Source organism: Rhinolophus hipposideros (assembly GCF_964194185.1).
Source record: "Rhinolophus hipposideros genome assembly, chromosome: 21".
Classification (NCBI taxonomy): Eukaryota; Metazoa; Chordata; class Mammalia; order Chiroptera; family Rhinolophidae; genus Rhinolophus; species Rhinolophus hipposideros.
This window is the reverse complement of record NC_138067.1, coordinates 95,468-113,393: the sequence shown is the minus strand read 5'-3', so window position 1 is coordinate 113,393 and position 17,926 is coordinate 95,468. Positions and strand designations below refer to the sequence as shown.

At 59.6% G+C, this 17,926-nt stretch overlaps 2 protein-coding genes across 2 annotated transcripts; both read left to right on the top strand.

Moving 5' to 3' along the window:
* Positions 1–2,584: 2,584 nt before the first annotated feature.
* Positions 2,585–5,296, top strand: MC1R (melanocortin 1 receptor). Its single transcript, XM_081032899.1, has one exon. The coding sequence runs from the start codon at positions 2,701–2,703 to the stop codon at positions 3,658–3,660; it is 960 nt and encodes a 319-aa protein (XP_080889025.1). The 5' UTR covers positions 2,585–2,700; the 3' UTR covers positions 3,661–5,296.
* A 950-nt stretch (positions 5,297–6,246) lies between these two features.
* On the top strand, positions 6,247–14,302 carry TUBB3 (tubulin beta 3 class III). Its single transcript, XM_081032898.1, has 4 exons — positions 6,247–6,401; positions 11,385–11,493; positions 12,012–12,122; positions 12,898–14,302. Exons 1-4 carry the CDS (start codon positions 6,345–6,347, stop codon positions 13,971–13,973), a joined length of 1,353 nt encoding a protein of 450 aa, XP_080889024.1. The 5' UTR covers positions 6,247–6,344; the 3' UTR covers positions 13,974–14,302.
* The last annotated feature ends 3,624 nt before the right edge of the window (positions 14,303–17,926 follow it).

Here is a 17,926-nt window from a genome sequence, read left to right as displayed (position 1 = left end):
CTCCCTGAGATTCCCCTGTGCCGAGAGCCAGGATGGGCTGCACACCCCGCGTAGCTGTCTCCTGGCTGGCCCTCAGGGGACCTCCATGATGAAAGCACAGCCCTCTGCTCAGGCAGTGACCCCTACCTCCTGCTATGGCCAGTGACAGGTGCCCCTGATTCTTCCGTGAGAAGCCTCTCATGCCCCCGTGTCCCCACAGAGCACAGTCGACACCTAATGCTTGCGTGTTGCAGTCCTCCTGTGTGCCTGACACTGTTCTTGGTGCTGGGACCGAGGGGCTTCCTGTTCTCGTGGCCACCTCAGTGGGCGTGGCACATCATCTCTGAGGGGACATGCCCACCGCCTGTCTCCTGGCCGTCACTCAGTTTCTCCCAGGGGCACTGGGGATGGAGTGATATAATTGGCCTTCAGATTATCTGTGACGTCATTAGATGTTTCCCCCGTGACTGTAACTAATCACAGAGATGACTTTCCAGCTCGACTGTACCTGCTGTCTCCCTCGAATGGCATCCCCAGCGGGCAGATTCAGTGAGAACCAGATGGGGAGTTCTGAGGCCTCAGCAGGAAGAGGGCTGTGGTCGCCGCCAAAGGCTGCCCAGTTCTCACGCCCTTTGAAGTCTCGGGCTGGGGGTGGGGGGTACTGGCCACCTCAAAGGCCTCATTTATAGAGCTGGAAATGCTAACATCCCTGAAATGTCACAACACAGCAGCTGGGGGTGGCCCAGCAGATGCTCATTGGTGCCCTAGGGCTGGAAGGTGGCCCTCGGGGATGGAACGCTGCAGCGACTTGTGTGGTGGAGGTGCCAACCCAGCCCCTCCCTGTTGCCAGGACCTCTTCCTCTGCTGCAGCTCTGCCTCGTAACCTACCCTGGGACCCTGAGCTCCCTTGGGGCTCTCCACCAGGAGGTCAGTGGGAGGGGGTGTGTCTGCTTCCTGTGGGACTTGGGACTGCACAGAGTGGGGGTTTGTGCACTGCCTGAAATAGGCAGGAAGGGCCACCATTTGGGGAAATGGTTTGGCCAAATCTACGAAAGCGAAGACCTGAGCACGGAAGCCCACTCCTTGGGACATGCCCGCTGGAACATGCCTGTGTGACAAAGGTGCCCAGCAGTACTTAGGGACGGAGGTGGGGGCTGCCCCAATGCCAATGTGGTGGACACCTTAACGGCCACTCCATGCAGCTCAAAGATGTCTCAGTGCTAAGCGGGAGGCATGAACCGGGTCCGGGCACAGACAGTTCCAAAATGGGGCAGGACAGCCACAGGCTGTCCAGTGCAATGACGGCTTCATCTGCTCCATCTGGGTGCTGCTGTGTGCAGACTGGGGCATCCGCCAACCTGCATATTTATAACGTGTGCATGTTCATGTGTGACGGGCTTCAAAACAAAAGGAGGCAGAGAGTTTTGTAAGTTGTGCAGATGGAAGCAGTGATTGATACTGTAAGTGGCTAGTAATTGTGCTCACACATGTGGGTGCTTCGGAGGCCATCTGGCAGCTGGGAGGATGGGTGAGAATGAACTTCAGCAGGAACATCACAGATACACCCAAAACACACCTCCCTCCGGCTCCCCCACCCCGCCCCTCACCTCCACCACCAGCCACTCTCCACCTGTCAACAGAGGAACGAGCCCCCACACACACCTGGGCCTTCAGAGGAGGGCATGGTCCTCAGTGAGTGAGTGAGTGCTGGGAGCGGGTGGAATGGAGCCATCGGGTCCATGGGGCACTGCTGACCCAGCTCCTGCAGTGACAAAGACAGGTCTGTCTGGAAGTGGTTCCTGGCACAGAGGAAATGGGGGCTAGCACCTCTGTCCCTGCGAGGCTCCTGCAGCCCCTGTGGCTAGGATGCCCCTGGCAGCACTCAGCAAAAGGACGGGGGTACTTGGCGGCAGGGGCTGCCCTCGGTAAACATCTAACATGAGGTGGGAGATTAGGCGTTAGGGCTGGGATGGACAGTGAACAGCTAATGAGCATTCCCGAGGCAGGGCAGCATCAGAGAGACGTGGAGGAACAGGAGGGCTTCCGGGAGGAGGCAGTGCTGCCGTGGGCCTGGAGGAGGGTTGGAAGTCTCAGGGACAGGTCTAGAGGATGCCCCACATGCACAGAAGCCTGGAGCAGAGCCCAGACTGGGAGCGCTGGTTGGCTGAGCACAGGGGAGGCTGGCCAGGCTGCAGGGCCTTTGAGGGGGAAAGAGAGATGTCCCCCCAGGAGTCTGGGGACCCTGGAAGCCGGGACAGCCCCAGGGGCCGTTTGCTCCACCTAGCGGCAGGCCAGGGTGCATTCCCGGGCACACGCCCGTCATGTGGCTGCCCTCAGGAGGAGGGGCTCCAGGACCCACTTTAAAGACGTGGAGAAAGGCTCCATTCTTCCGGACGTCAGCGCACCCCTGACCTGTGGAGGCAGGAGGCAGACGCATGAAGACCTGAGCGACGGCACCTCCAGCGAACAGGTGGGGAGGTGGGCTGAGGCCAGAGGGTCGGTGCTGCCGAGCTTGGGGTCTTGCTTGGAAGTGACCGGACTAGACTGGGGGCGAGGCGGGGGCCTCTCCTGGGCCATGCCCGGGCTGACGTTTGCCCCGCCAGGGAGAGGGTGAGTGTGAGTGTGGACTCGGGGGCACACACGAACCGCTCTACTGGTGGCACCATGAGCTGAGCGGAGCTTCTGCGGAGGGAGGACCCCCTGCTGCTTCCTGGAGGGACTATGGCCACGCAGGGGCCCCAGAGCCTGCTGCATGCCCGCAACTCCACCTCCCCGGCCGCCCCCCACCTCGCGCTGGCCACCAACCGCACGGGGCCCCGGTGCCTGGAGGTGTACATTCCTGATGGGCTCTTCCTCAGCCTGGGGCTGGTGAGCCTGGTGGAGAACGTGCTGGTGGTGGCCGCCATAGCCAGGAACCGCAACCTGCACTCGCCCATGTACTTCCTCATCTGCTGCCTGGCCGCGGCCGACCTGCTGGTGAGCGTGAGCAACGTGCTGGAGACAGCGGTCACGCAGCTGCTGGAGGCGGGCGCCCTGGCTGCGCGGGCCGCCGTGGTGCAGCAGCTCGACTCGGTCATCGACGTGCTCGTGTGCGCCTCCATGGTGTCCAGCCTCTGCTTCCTGGGCGCCATCGCCGTGGACCGCTACATCTCCATCTTCTACGCGCTGCGGTACCACAGCATCGTGACGCTGCCGCGGGTGTGGCGGGCCATCGCGGCCATCTGGGTGGCCAGCGCCATCTCCAGCAGCCTCTTCACCAGCTACTATGCCCACACGGCTGCGCTGCTCTGTCTTGTCAGCTTCTTCGTAGCCATGCTGGTGCTCATGGCGGTGCTGTACGTCCACATGCTCGCCCGGGCGTGCCAGCATGCCCGCGGCATTGCCCGGCTGCACAAGACGCGGCGCCCCACCCACCAGGGCTCCGGCCTCAAGGGCGCTGCCACCCTAACCCTCCTGCTGGGCATCTTCTTCCTGTGCTGGGGCCCCTTCTTCCTGCACCTCTCTCTCACCGTCCTCTGTCCTCAGCACCCCACCTGCGCCTGCATCTTCAAGAACTCCCACCTCTTCCTGGTCCTCATCATGTGCAACGCCATCGCCGACCCCCTCGTCTACGCCTTCCGCAGCCAGGAGCTTCGCAGGACGCTCCGAGAGGTGCTGCTGTGCTGCTGGTGGCGGGGGTGACACCACATGGCCCAGTGCCTGTGTGACCAGGGCTGTCGCTTGTCAAAGCAGACGGGCTAGATGACCTCTCAAGGTGTGAACGCACAGACCCTCTGGGGCCAGAGAGGAATAACACGACTCTCCAGGAGGAGTTGAGGGGACACACCCAACTCTGGGGACTTGAGCCTGGCCAGCAGGCATATGAAGAGCCATCAGGAGTGCTGCTCCCAAGGGGGCCTCGGAGAAAGGACTCTGTGACCAGCAAGACCCAGCCTCACAGGAAGGATGAGGTCCTGCCTCGGGTGGGACCTGTGTCTGCAGGAGCTGCAGAGGCTGGCGTAGCCGATCTCTTCTAAGGCTCTCAGCCTGTCCGTCTGAAAGGCAGCACGGCCAGTGCCTGCTCACAGAGTCTCTGGGCTGGGAAGCGGTCTGGTAATAAATACCACGTTGGGGCAGCCTCACTGCCATGCATCAGCTCCCTCCCAGTACTGCTTGAAGCTTGAGGGTAGAAGCTGGGGGAGGCGGGAGGGGTGGGTGTGATGAGGGGGAGAAGTGCCAGAAACTGTGGCTGGCCTGCAAAGCCAGAGTGCCGGAGGTCCCGCCTCCGGAGGGGAGCGCATGGGGACCCAAGCTGCGGCTACTCTTACCCTGTGTCTTTGCCGACTCTCCGCATGCAACCCCCTGTGCCCACCACCTCCATGGTGACAGGCTCAGACACTGCCAAGGCCGCCCTCAGCTGCAGCAGACGGGGCACCACTGTCCCCTCCTCATCTGCTCTGAGGGGCCCATGGGGCAGGTGGGTCGGGGGCCGGGCTCTCTGTTCCCCCAGCAATGCCGTCCGGGGAGGGGTCAGTGCTCAGCCACCTCGGGATGTATTTGAGGCAAGGCGTCCTGCATGGGGTGGAGCTGTCCAGCAAGGTCCCTGTCCTGGGAGTGGGCATCTGGGGTGGACTATGCTGCCTGCTGCTGGCAGCCTTAGCTCCACCCTCTGCTGCAGCCCAGGGCCCCTTACTGAGGAGCCCACCTGGTCTCCTGCACAGTCGACCCCCTTCCTGGCACAGGGTCAGTGGAGGCAAAGCGATGGGATCAGCCAACTCCAGGACGGTTCTAGCGACACCTGCAGCCCCCCAGCTGGCCAGTGCCCCACCCACACTGGCAGCTCCAGCCCTGACTGCAGGTCTCAGGGCTGGGAGCTGATTCCCAGCAGGGCCAGCCTTTGCTGGGAGACAGGATGGTGAGTCAGCCTTGAGTCAGCACCAGAGCCCTCTGGGGTTGGAGGGGGGCCAGTCTGGCCCCAGGGAGGCAGCAGGGCCAGGGATGGCTGACTGGATGCTGTGAAGCTTTGTTTGCTCAGACAGGGAGGTGCAGCCAGCTTCAGGGAAGAGCCAAATGCTCACCAGGGACCCCCTGAAAGGGGGGGACAGGGTGTGGCCCCAGGTGGCTGGAAGCCAACCACAGAAAAGCACATCATGGACACGTTGTGGGGGAGGGGCTTCTCTTGAGAACAAAAGACCCACTCCTAGACTGGCCAACATGGGGAGCCCAGGAGGGGAGAAAAGCCGCACACAGCCCCACCATGCCAGCCCAGCGCTGAGCGGACGGACCCACGGCCGTGTTCTGCCGACTGCCCGGGGAACGCCCTTTCTGGAGAAGCTCATTCCTGAAATATCAGAAGGACCTTATTATCAGGTGGCTTCCCTAGTCTCCCCGGGGAATCCAGAGCCACTGGTGTGTGCGCGTGTAGAAGTGTCAGTGGCGCTGCACGCCCACCTCCCTCCCTCCTCTGACCAGTGGACTCTCCCAGTTTTTCCTCCAGGAACCCCCACCTTATGCACACACCACCTCCCTATGTAGCCCCCTCCCTGTGGCCTCACTTGGACCAAGAATCCAGGCGTACAGGTGACATCACGGAGTGAGTTAGACACCACTGCACACCATCCCCCACCCGGTCGGTCCCTCACCTGGCTGTTCTTATGACGATTCCTGAAACCAATATTCACCGAGCAGTGGCTGCGTGCCAGGCGCTGAGCCTGCTGGGGGTACAAGGCAAGACCCATTCGGAACCTGAAGGCCGCCCCCGGGGGAGGAGGGGCAGGTGCCATCCCCCACTGCAGAGGACAGTGAAGCTCAGCGCTGCCGTCGTCGCCGGCCAACGCCCTCCTGCGCCCATCACGCGTGACTCAGGCATTTCTCAGCCCTGCCCCATGCCCGCTCTGTGCCTGCTGCCGCCGTTCCTGCCTCCTCCGCCCCCGAGGGTGCCGGCGAAGCTCCGAGTACCTTGTGTGGCCCTTCCTGCCACAACACAAGGGGCTGGGAGGCGTCCCTCTCGACCTTTGGGGTGGGAAGATGGGGTTGGTCCCTGAACGGGTGTGGGGAAGAAGGACCCTCCTTGCCAAGTCGCGGAGTGGGACCGGCGAGGGCGGCCGGGGCGGGGAGCGCGGGCCGGAGGACTTCATTGTCTCCCCGGAGCCCGCCAGCCCCTCCTTTCGGGGGGCCGGGGGCCCGGCTCCGGCGGCGGCGGGCGGACGCTGCGGCACCCGAGCGGCACTCTGCGGCAGCTCCCCCGATTGGCCGCGCGCGGTGACGCCACGCGGGGCGTGGCGGGCGGGGCCCAGCCTATAAGAGCGGGTGGCGGGGGCGGCAGACCCTCCGCAGCCAGCCCGGCAGTCCGCGCGCGTCCCGCAGCCGCCCGCCACGCACCGAGCATGAGGGAGATCGTGCACATCCAGGCCGGTCAGTGCGGCAACCAGATCGGGGCCAAGGTGAGGCCGCGCGCCCGACCGCGCGCCCGGCGCGTCCCCACCCGACGCGGCCCCGGGGAGGGCAGCGGGCGGCGCCGTCCACCCCGCGCCGCACTGGCCACTGCGAAGCCGAGAACAAAGCGACGAGCGCGCCCTGCCGCCCCCAGCCCGCCTTCCCCGGGCCCTGCGCGGTCCCCGGGGCCTGCGCGAGCGCGGAGCGAGTCCCTCGGCAGCTGCGCCCTCCTCCGCCGGCCGCGGCAGGTGCAGCTGGGGCGCCGGCTGCGCGCGGCCCTCCTTTGGGGTCGCGACTCAGCCTTCAGCGAGACGGTGGGGTGGGCAGGTTTGGGTGGGGCGCCCCCTCAAAGCCACAATGACCTCCTCTGCCCTCCTCCCCCCCAGGAACAGGCGGTCCTCCCAGAGGCCACAGCCGCCCTGGTGCCCCCAGCCTCGCTCCGAGAACCCTCGGCTGCCTGGCCCTACTGTTCCTTTGTTGCGGGAGAAGCTGGGCCCGCACTCGGGGTGACCTTGGTCCAGTTCTGTAGGCTCCCTCAGCGTGGGCCCGCCTGGGCATACGCCACGCGGCACTGCACCGCGCGTCTGGGGGTTGGACGTGGGAACAAAGCCGGGCTCCAGGCTTGGAAAGCTCCACGCGAGCGGCCCCTCCCCTCCATTGTTAGCCCACCTCAAAGATGTTGGGGTTGAGGCGGGAAGAGGAGGTGGCACGTACCCAGGAGGCTGATGTTACGTCTCCAAGTCCGGGGAGGCTGTCCCTTGCCCAAGGTCACACAGCAAGTCCCTGCGACACCCAGTGCGGGGGCCCAGGCGGGATGGGTGCGGCCCTGAGGGCCTGGTTCCCTCAAAACAACACGAGGGGAGAGGGTGGCCCTGTCAGGACCAAGGCCAGGGACCCAGCGCGGGGATGGTGTCGAGCTGGTCCCCAAAGGAGGCGGGGGTAGGAGACAAGTCCGGGAGGGGAAGGGGCCGAAGAAAGGCTTCCTCTGGAGGGGGTTGCCATGGAAACGAGGCATGAACAAAAAAAGCTAATTACAAGGGGTCTGGGGCAGCCACGTGGCTGACATGTAAATTGCAATTTGGGCTCTAGGGTGGAGGCGCCTGGGATGGGGTCTCGGGGAGTTGGGAGCGGGAGACTCCTAATCTCGGAGATGGCTGTGCCTGCCCGAGGAAGGAGCTGGGGGAGGGGCATGCCTGGGGGACGATGGCCTCAAATCAAATCAGGGCTCCTGGGGCAATGGCTGACAGCTGCCCTGGCCATGCAGGAGGGGCCGAGAACTCATTAATGTCACGGGGGCCAGGCCTGCCCTGAACATCTGCTCCTCGGAGGGCCAGGGGTCGCGCGGGAAGGGAGGGCAGCCCTGAGTCCCGTCTGGGCCTGGGGGAGTGGTGATGCACTGCGCCCCTCCTCCCGGGCTGGGACCGGCCTTCTGGCAAAGGCAGGGCCGCACCTCCCAGGCTGCTTCCCACAGCGTCCTCCGCAGAGATTTTTTTCCTGCTTCTCAGAGCTGTGACCCTTGGGTTTGCTTATTACTTTTGATTCCTTTCGCATTGATTTTCTTAATTTATGTTTGTTGTAAAAATTTATATCTGATTCTTTTTAACAATCAAACAAGACAGAGGTGGATTTTGGGGAGGGGAATCCTTCCTTACCTTCCCAGTTGCTGCCCCTTTGAGTCCAAACTTGAAGAAGGTGCTCAGAGGCTGCCCGGCCCCATGTGGAGAATTTTTCTGCCCAGTAGTTCAGCCTCTGATCCATAGACTTGGCCATTTCTGTTTCCGTGGAAGGGGAAGGGCACGCTTTCCTGTCGCCCATCGGCATCAGCTGACTGGGGTGAGCAAGAGGGCTGCTTTCCTGCTGACTCGTCCTTGAGTGCTGCGGGATTCAAGCTGCCCACTCTGGGGAGGGCAGGAGGGGATGGACAGAGATCAGGGCCACCTGGGACTGACCACTACCTGTTGAGCACCGAGCCAGGTGCTCTCATCACCGACCCAGAGTGCAGTGAGATGGGGTGTCATCCTTCTCCCCAAAATGAAAAAACTCAACGCTTGGGGAAATTGAATCACCTGCCTGGACTGGCAGGGGTTTGAATCTTTGTCTGCATGGACGCAGCAGGATGCCTGGGGTACCCGCACCCCCACAACTGGGCGGATGAGTCCAGGACCCCTTCCTCCTCCCTTAGGGAGGCAGGGCTGTCCTGGAGCCTTTGTCTGCGCCCCCTCCTCAGGGCGGGGCCACAGAGGGGAGGGGCTCTGGCCCCGACAGCCAAAGGGAGGAGGGGTTTACGTTTCCTTGCAGCCTCCCTCTGCCCCCGCGCCTCCTTAATGGGTCACGGTGGCGCTCACTGTGCCCGGAATGGAAGGGTAGGGTGGGGGTGGGAGAAGGCATGGGGTCTTGCAGGCGCTTAACGCCCCCGCCCCTGCGTCCAGGGAGCCGCTGCGCACCACTTGCCTTGGGCTCCTGAGCGGCGCGGTAAAGGATCAGCACCAAGGACAGCGCCGCCGCCCAGGGCCTGACCCGCCCCCACCACCCCAGACAAAAACTTAAGGTCTGAAATAGGAGCTGTGGCCTGGACCTTGAGTCCACGGCCATCTGGCACTTTTCTCATCTGTAGTGGTGATCATAAAGATTTCTTATTTAACTTACAAAATTGTATTTTATTATTTATTAAATGTTTCATAATCTATTTTACTAATGAGATCTATTTACTATTTGAAATTATCATTTTATTTTAACTGCAAAAGCAAGTATTAACATAAAATACTGAAACACTTCTAAAATATTGAAACACTGCAGGTCAGGCTATAAAGTGAGCATTTAACCCCCTGCCCCTTGAGGCACCCCCTCCAGTGGGCAGGTCTATTTTTCATTCTTCTATTCCCTGCTCTGCACATGTGCACACGTCTTTGTACAGGAATATAGCATCTGTCATAAGGTTTCCCTTTTTATTGTATAGGTCATTGCTCAATGTGCCTTTTTCCTCAAGGGTATATCTTGGAGATCTCATGTCTCTGGTGATCTTTCACTATGCCACGGTATTCCAAAGCATGTTGATTTTTTAAAGCTATCTTTTATTTAAGTTATCAGCGCATATGGCTTTACCAATTGAAAAAGCATCTAAGGCCTTTTTGCTCAACAAAGCCAACATTTGCTGAATGCTTTTATGTGTCAGGACTGATGTTAACCCCTTGATGTGGGTACCATTATCACGTCCACTTTACAGATGAGAAAGCTGAGGTCCCAAGAGGTGGAGTCACTGTCACATGCTGGCTGGTGCCGGGGTCTGCACCCACGGAGGTCCGTTGTCTCCTAGAAGAACATGCTTCCCATAGATGATGTGGTACCTGGGTCACTCTCTCCTGGCCCCACACTTGCTGTCTTGAGCTCACCCTCCTCTACAGGGGCTGTGGGTGTTCCTGAAGCCAGAGGTTTGGGGTGTCCCCAGGCTCAGCCTCGTGGACAGCCTCGGGAAGGAAGGCATGGGGAGCCAGGTAGTGACAGGAAGCTCTGATCTGGCCTTGAATGCCTCTGAGTGGCATTTCTGTATGTTTATTTTTTCTAAGTACAAAATTAACACACATTTAATGTAAAAAGAAGAAGAAAACTTTAGCAGTGACGAAAAAGCACAAAACAGGGAAGGAATCCAATCTCATGTCGCTGAAAGGTGACCTCTGACCTCTGAGAACAGTCTCTCTGATGAATTGCCAAGATGCTTCTATGCACTTTATAATAATGACACTGTTCATACTTTTCAGGTTTTTAAACAATTTGATCGTTAATTTTTTTGTGTGCATGAAGTTAACATGTGCATGTCACAAAGAATTCCAAAAGAACCGAAGGGCATACTGTGGAAGTCTCTCCCCAGCCGGGGCCGCGTGCCCAGGCAGCTGGGCACAGCTGCCAGGAGCCTTCTGTCTGCTGGGGACACCTCCGCACAGAGGAGTACATGTAGACGGTTCTAACTGCTTCAGTAACCGGGAAGCCTCTCCCAGTGCAGGACTCCTGCTCAGCCCACTTCACAGCCATTCATCTTCTGAAAGTCACCCCACCCCTGAGGAGCAACGGGGAGGGGCACCGGGAAGTCACCCTGTGTGACCAGTAGTCTCCTGCCTCTGTGGGCCAACCGGAAGTGCCCCTGGTGCGAGGGCAGGGTTCTGTGCAGCCTTCCCTCCCCCCAGGTCACATGCCCTTGTGTGGACACACGTGCTGATAACTGCACACAGCACTAGCCTCCGCCACACACCATTCACACGCTTTCACAGACACTCACTTTATTCTCACAGTGGCCTGTTTTCATGGGTAGGCCCATTGAACACATGAGGACACTGTGGCACAGAGTATTTTTGGGACCTGCCCAAGGTCACACAGCTGGGTGGGGTGGTCCAGACCCTGAGTCGAGGCCCTGGGCTTATCCTCCTGCCTGCTGCAGTCATGGGAGCAAAGTGTGAGAGGCGCTGTGGCTTCCTGCCGGGGCAGGGGGGCAGGCAGCAGGGGGCCTGGCAATTGGGGCTGTGCGTGGACAGGCTGGGTGACCCCAAGCAAGTCCCCACTCGGGGCCCCTGTGGTTCCTGTGGCTGAGGCTGCTGGCCCCTGTCACTGCACATCCTCTGCCCTGCCACCGAGGGGCATGTGGAGCCCAGACTCTGTCTCTGTCACTTACCTTCTCTGTGCCTCAGTTTCCTCATCTGAAAAGTGAATAATAAGAGCCACCCACAGAGGGTGTTTGTTACTGACCCTGGGCAGCAGGTGCAGAGCTGGGTTTGTGTGCTGGCCCTGTGTCGGCTGAGGACTCCAAGAACCGTGGACGTGATGCTTATTACAATTTTTTGACTGATGACAGACCTTGGGTTCTTTTCAGAAGACTCTCAAAGGGGCTAGTGTAGACTTTGGGTCCAAGCCCCTAATTTTACATGCAGGGCTTGTACACCTTGGGAGGGACAGGGCCTGGTGGGGGTAATGGCCACCTGCTGACCTCTTCTTTCTCCCTGAAGTTCTGGGAGGTCATCAGCGACGAGCACGGCATAGACCCCAGTGGAAACTATGTGGGAGACTCAGACCTGCAGCTGGAGCGGATCAGCGTCTACTACAACGAGGCCTCTTGTGAGCTCCCATCCTTGACCCCGGGGGAGGTGGGAGGGCTCCTGGATGCTGGGTCCTGGGACCTGCCCTCTTATTGGTTGGCAGGCAGGTATAACTTGACACACACAGAATAAAGATAAGGAATCCTAGTAAATGTCACTACAGTGAGATTCAAATGAGTTCCATGGCCACAAGACACATGCACACTCCACAGGCGTGGACAGGGCTGGGCAGGGCCCCAAAAGCCCCCTCAGGGGGCCAACCTATAGGAGGGTCCGGAACAGGGGTCACCTGGAGGACTTGGGCAGGGGCCATTGAGCAACTGATGTGAAATGGTGTCCATATTGAGCTGGAGAAATGCTAACCTGCCCACATGGATGTGGGATTTGGTCCTGGAAGTCCCGTCAATTCCCTTTTCACACGTGGTTCCTGCTTCTGTGACCAGATTCTGAGCTCTCAGAGCAAGAGGACCAGGCTAGGAGGCCAAGGCAGGATTCAGAGGCCAGGAGGAGCCCACATAACCCACCCTCTCCCCTCAGCTCACAAGTATGTGCCTCGGGCCATCCTGGTGGACCTGGAGCCTGGAACCATGGACAGCGTCCGGTCAGGGGCCTTTGGGCACCTCTTCAGGCCTGACAACTTCATCTTTGGTAAGTTTCCCTGGTCCTACACTGATGGCAGACCCCATCACGGGCCAGTCCAGATCAACGGGCACAAAAGGGCATCGTCGCCCTCAATGCAATCTTGCAGGGTAGAGCTGATCTCCCATTTTGCAGTTGGCAGTGGAGGCCCAGAGAAAGGGTTCTGTGCGGGGAACAGAAACCAGTGTATATTTCAAGCACTGTGTGTAAAACAGAGTTAAGCTCACAGGAATGTTAGAGAACTGGTGGGACAGGAATCACGGCCTCCAGAGGCCCGGCATTCACCAACACAACATCACTGTGATCAGGAGATCAGGTGGTCCTCGTGCCCATGATGAGTGGCAGGGTCTTGGGTGCTGGCACATTTACCGGAAGAAGACATTGCCCCATTTCTGCCTTCCAGAGCTCAGAACTCCAACAGATGGGCACAATCCACATCCATCACCCAAGCTGCCAGGGATTCTGGGGGTTGTAATTCATGTCTCCAGCACCGCCAGCCAGATGGTGGGTGGGCTGGAGGGAAGGGCTGAGGAAGTCACCTAGGACCCCTAAGTGAGGCAGAGCTGGAGCTGTAACTCCAGGTTCTCAGATTCTGACTAGAGCCCTTAATATGGCAGCCGGGCAGCATGGACCCCAACAGAACAGCGTGGGGAGCCGTGAGGAGCATGAGGACGGGTGGCCTCCCCATTGGGTAGTGGGGAAGCGGGCGCAGTGGCCCTCTGGGTTGGGATGTTTGAGCAGGTGCGGGAGGCGTGACCCTCTGTGCCACCTCCTGACCTCACAGGCCAGAGCGGGGCTGGGAACAACTGGGCCAAGGGCCACTACACGGAGGGCGCCGAGCTGGTCGACTCAGTGCTGGACGTGGTGCGGAAGGAATGTGAGAACTGCGACTGCCTGCAGGGCTTCCAGCTGACCCACTCCCTGGGAGGGGGCACGGGGTCTGGGATGGGCACGCTGCTCATCAGCAAGGTGCGCGAGGAGTACCCCGACAGGATCATGAACACCTTCAGTGTGGTGCCATCGCCCAAGGTGTCAGACACGGTGGTGGAGCCCTACAACGCCACGCTGTCCATCCACCAGCTGGTGGAGAACACGGACGAGACCTACTGCATCGACAACGAGGCCCTCTACGACATCTGCTTCCGCACCCTCAAGCTGGCCACACCTACGTATGGGGACCTGAACCACCTGGTGTCGGCCACCATGAGCGGGGTCACCACTTCCCTGCGCTTCCCGGGCCAGCTGAATGCCGACCTGCGCAAGCTGGCTGTGAACATGGTGCCCTTCCCGCGCCTGCACTTCTTCATGCCCGGCTTCGCCCCACTGACCGCCCGGGGCAGCCAGCAGTATCGCGCCCTGACGGTACCCGAGCTCACCCAGCAGATGTTTGACGCCAAGAACATGATGGCCGCCTGCGACCCCCGCCACGGCCGCTACCTGACAGTGGCCACCGTCTTCCGGGGCCGCATGTCCATGAAGGAGGTGGACGAGCAGATGCTGGCCATCCAGAGCAAGAATAGCAGCTACTTCGTGGAGTGGATCCCCAACAATGTGAAGGTGGCCGTGTGCGACATCCCGCCGCGCGGGCTCAAGATGTCCTCCACCTTCATCGGCAACAGCACGGCCATCCAGGAGCTGTTCAAGCGCATCTCGGAGCAGTTCACGGCCATGTTCCGGCGCAAGGCCTTCCTGCACTGGTACACGGGCGAGGGCATGGACGAGATGGAGTTCACCGAGGCCGAGAGCAACATGAATGACCTGGTGTCCGAGTACCAGCAGTACCAGGACGCCACGGCCGAGGAGGAGGGCGAGATGTACGAAGATGATGAGGAGGAATCGGAGGCCCAGGGCCCCAAGTGAAGCAGCGCTCGGGGGGCGGGTCAGGCCGCGGCCAGGCCACGAGGTCTGTCCCCCAGACCTACTGACGCCACCCAGCCTCGCCCACCGGTTCCCGTCACGTCACCCTAGGGCTCCCTCGTGTCTGTCCCTCAGTATTGGCAGCATCCCCACCCCACCTGAGTCCATTCAGCTGTCTTCCCGCCACAGGTCATTTCCATTTTTGTGTCACTCATTTGTCTCTGCTTTGTTGTGAGCTCCAGGTCTGATGTTTTATGGTTCATTTTGGGTTTTTTTACTGGTTTGTGTTCATATTTTGGGGAGATACTTAATAAATTTATTGCTGTCAGATACCCCTGCCTGATGCTTCAGATTTCTTTTTATTATGGAAAGTTTGGCCCAGAAGGATAACAAAGGGCAGACAGGGAGCCCCAGTGGGGCCTGGGCAAAGGGCATTGTCACCCAGGCTGGTGGCTGGGGCAGGCTTGTGCATGGACCTGCAGATATCCCACAGCAGAGCATCTGAGCAGCTCCTGGAAACGAGAAACAGGGGCTCCTGGCAGGGGGGCGGAGAGAAAAATGGGCCTTGCCTCATGAAGCATTATCTCCGAAGCCCAGGCCTGGCTCCCCAGGGACTTGGGAACAATCCCTAGTCTCCTACGGGTTGACGAACATTCCAGTGTTTTCCTCCGGCTTATCTCTGCTGGACGTTACAGGCAGGAAGCCCAAGACCCATTTGGGAGGTAGGAAGGGGGCCTTGGAGCACTCCCTGGAAACACGTGGTGTGTTGTGGGGCTGGGGCTTGGGCCCTGGGAAAGGGCTGGCAGAGTCAGCGCATTGTGGCCACAGCCCCCAGGCACAGGCTGGCATCGAGCGCTGTGCTGGCCCCTGAGCCCCCTGGTGGTCATTTCCTGTGGCTGCAGGGCACCCTGTGTCTGGCTGCATGGTTGCCTGGAAGCAGCTAAGCTGGCCACCGACTTCCTTCTGCAGGGAACGAAGTGGGAGCCCAGAGAGGCGGAGATCCCGGGGCCCACGGCGAGCATGCGCAGGGCTAGACTGGGCCCAGACCCCGCTCCGCTTGGCTGCCCCACACCCCTCCCTGGAAGCCAGGGGTGTCCTCAAGCCTAGCTCCCCTAGGATACCCCCGTTCCACACCCCACTATGGATGTCTATGCAGAAGAGGGGTCAGGGGACTGAGGGCCAGGCAGGGCCAAGGTTTGGGCTGTGGCCCCCGCAACGGAGATGCGCATCGTGGGACTGACACTCGTGGGCGCCTTCTCTGTGGCAGGCCTGTGCGGAGCACCTCACACCCGCTCACCACCTCGCACACGAGACAGCTGGATTCCAAGGTGTGTGGCAGTCGAGGCCACACGGCAGATGGAGATGGAGCGCTCACCACCACATGGTGAAGGGTGCTGGACAGCCGCAGGGTTCCAAAGCCACGTCCACACGGCTTGGCAGAGCTGCCAGTCTCCACAGAGCTGGCGGACGAGGTGTCCACAGCTCAGATTCTCAAAGGGTTCTGTCTCCCAAAAAGTTGGGACACCTGGCCAGTGTTGACAAAGGTCTGCCCGGGTGCTGACACCCACAGGTGCTCTTGCTGGGCCCAGGTCCACTGCTTCCCTGGGCCTCTCCTAAGGGCTGGACACACATACCTCATTTACCCGTCACATTATTGTCCACACTTCACAGCAAAAAAACAGAGGCTCAGAGACGTGAGGGCATGTGCCATCTGGCGAGTGGCAGAGGCAGCCGTCTGGCCCAAGGTCGTATTCCTATGCACGTTGCTTGAAATGGCCCCAAATCACACTTGCCTCCTGAGCACCGGAGCCAACAAGGACTCCATCTTTGCTCGGATGCACCGGCCTCCTTGGGCCACTCTGCCTCAGGGGAGCTGGCTGGGGAGCCAACCCCTCACCTCCCCTACCCCAGACCCCACCCCAACTCCAACACTGCCGTGGGAAGTGAAGGCACAGGAACTGGCATTTCCTGTCTGCTGCTCCCCAGAGTTCCTCTCCAGTGGGGGACCTCACCCCTTCATTTCCAGCCCTCCCCCCTCCTTCAGGGGGATCCTTCCAGGAGCCTCCATCTCCTTAGGAGGAGTAATTTAGCACTCACGCCGCACTCCTGCTCTGCAGACACTGTGGAACAGCCCTGCACCCTGCATGGATTCCTGACCCTTGACCGCCCACCCTGATTTGATGGAACAGCTGCCGCGTTGTGCCACTGAATTTCTGAGGGGTTTGTTGTGCAGCAACAGGGATCAGAAACACACATGGAGCACGTGGCTGTGTCAGCTCTTCTAGGATTCTGCTGTTATTAGTGACAGGGGTTTATTTGCAGAACACATGGGCAGGAGGAGCCAGCACAATGGCTACTCACTCTTTCAGAATCTTCTAGAAGAGCCAGGCACCATCTAGTGTGGTTGACCCTATTGGGTGGTGCTTTAGGCCAGCCACCTCACTGACTGTTCTGCCCTCACACCCACCTATCCATTTCATTCTGGGTAAAGGGCCCAGGGCATCCAGATGTGGGCACCCTCCAGCCTCAACCCCCCACCATCCAGCATGCAGGGGTTCCTCAGGGGCAACGTTATGACCTGAAGCCCAAGGGTGGTGCTGCCAGAGCAAATACAACACGCACAGTCAAAATGGAATTTCAGATCAACACTGATCAATGTTCCACTTGTAGTCATGTTAATATTAGGCAATTGTTCCTTAATTGCTAGACCAATAATCCTAGACTGGGACCCCTCCCCCCGGCAGCACCACAGCTGGACCTATCCTGGAGGCCAGATGGCCTTGAGCTTTTCACTCCATCCACGGACGCTTACAGATAAAGAAACTGAGGCACGAAGACAAGCCATCAGTGGCAGGGCCATGGTTTGAATGGAGGAGATTGGGGGCCAAATCACTACTGTGCCCGCCACCCCTGGAGACATTGGCCTGAGAAGGGGGACGGTGAGAAAGTTGAAAGGAGATAACCCTCAACTCTGCTCCTCCCCATGTGGCCAGGTCACAACCCCTCTCAAGGGCACTTTCCCCAGCTGCAAAGAACAAGTCACTGCTTGTATTTTAGGAGTTGAATTACATACAGGTTCATTTGAAGGAGCACACGCATACTGGGTAAAGCCCAGCCTTCAGAGACACCAGATGCCGCTGTCACTGCCCCCAGACTGTCAGTGGAGTGGGGGGCGGTTCTCCCCAAAACAGGACGAGCCAGGGTTATGTGGCATTCAGAGGAATGGAGGCGTGAAGCAAAACTGAGATGAAGTCGCATCCCCACAGGCTGGGGGTAAGATCCACCTCAGACCTGGGCTTGGAAGGTGTCCAGGACACCGTTTCTGGGGGAACGACAGAGTTAAAACAGATGTGGGGCATCGGTGTAAAACCCCTGCCTGAAACTCACACTTTCTGTGGCTCAAGTGACCACGTGACTCAGACACTCCTGGCAGGAGCCAGACACCCATTGCCACTCGTGTGGTTGCAAACAGTGTTTCTCACAGTCTTTGAGGTTCAAAAACAGGCTTCTCAGCATTGCACTTGCTATGGACTGAATGTTTCAGTCCCCACCCCCAATTCACATGTCAAATCCTAGCCCTCAGTTTGATGGCATTAGGACCTGATGAGGTCAGGCGGATTGAGGCCCTCATGAGAAACCCAGAAAGCTCCCTCACCCCTTCCACCAGCCACATGAGGACACAAGGAGAAAACTCTTCTGGAACCCAGAAAGGGGGCCCTCACCAGCATCGAGCATGCTGGCGACGTGATCTCGGGCTTCCAGCCTCCACAGCTGGAGAAATCAATTTCTGTTGTTTATGTCACCCAGTCTGTGGCATTTTGTTGTAGCCACCCACCCAAGCAGACTCAGAGGGCTCCCTCAATGCTAATTTACAAAAGCCATTTTCCCTGGCTCACCACACGTGGTCTGCGATTCGTGCTCACCTGAGATGCTGCTATCACTGCTCCCGACAGCAT

What these genes read in the sequence shown, in the direction of transcription:
- MC1R (XM_081032899.1), top strand. Translation starts at nt 2,701, where the DNA reads ATGGCCACGCAGGGGCCCCAGAGCCTGCTGCATGCCCGCAACTCCACC.
- TUBB3 (XM_081032898.1), top strand. Translation starts at nt 6,345, where the DNA reads ATGAGGGAGATCGTGCACATCCAGGCCGGTCAGTGCGGCAACCAGATC. An exon ending in CTACTACAACGAGGCCTCTT is followed by an intron (nt 11,494 to 12,011) that starts GTGAGCTCCCAT and finishes CTCTCCCCTCAG; the next exon opens with CTCACAAGTATGTGCCTCGG. An exon ending in GCCTGACAACTTCATCTTTG is followed by an intron (nt 12,123 to 12,897) that starts GTAAGTTTCCCT and finishes CTGACCTCACAG; the next exon opens with GCCAGAGCGGGGCTGGGAAC.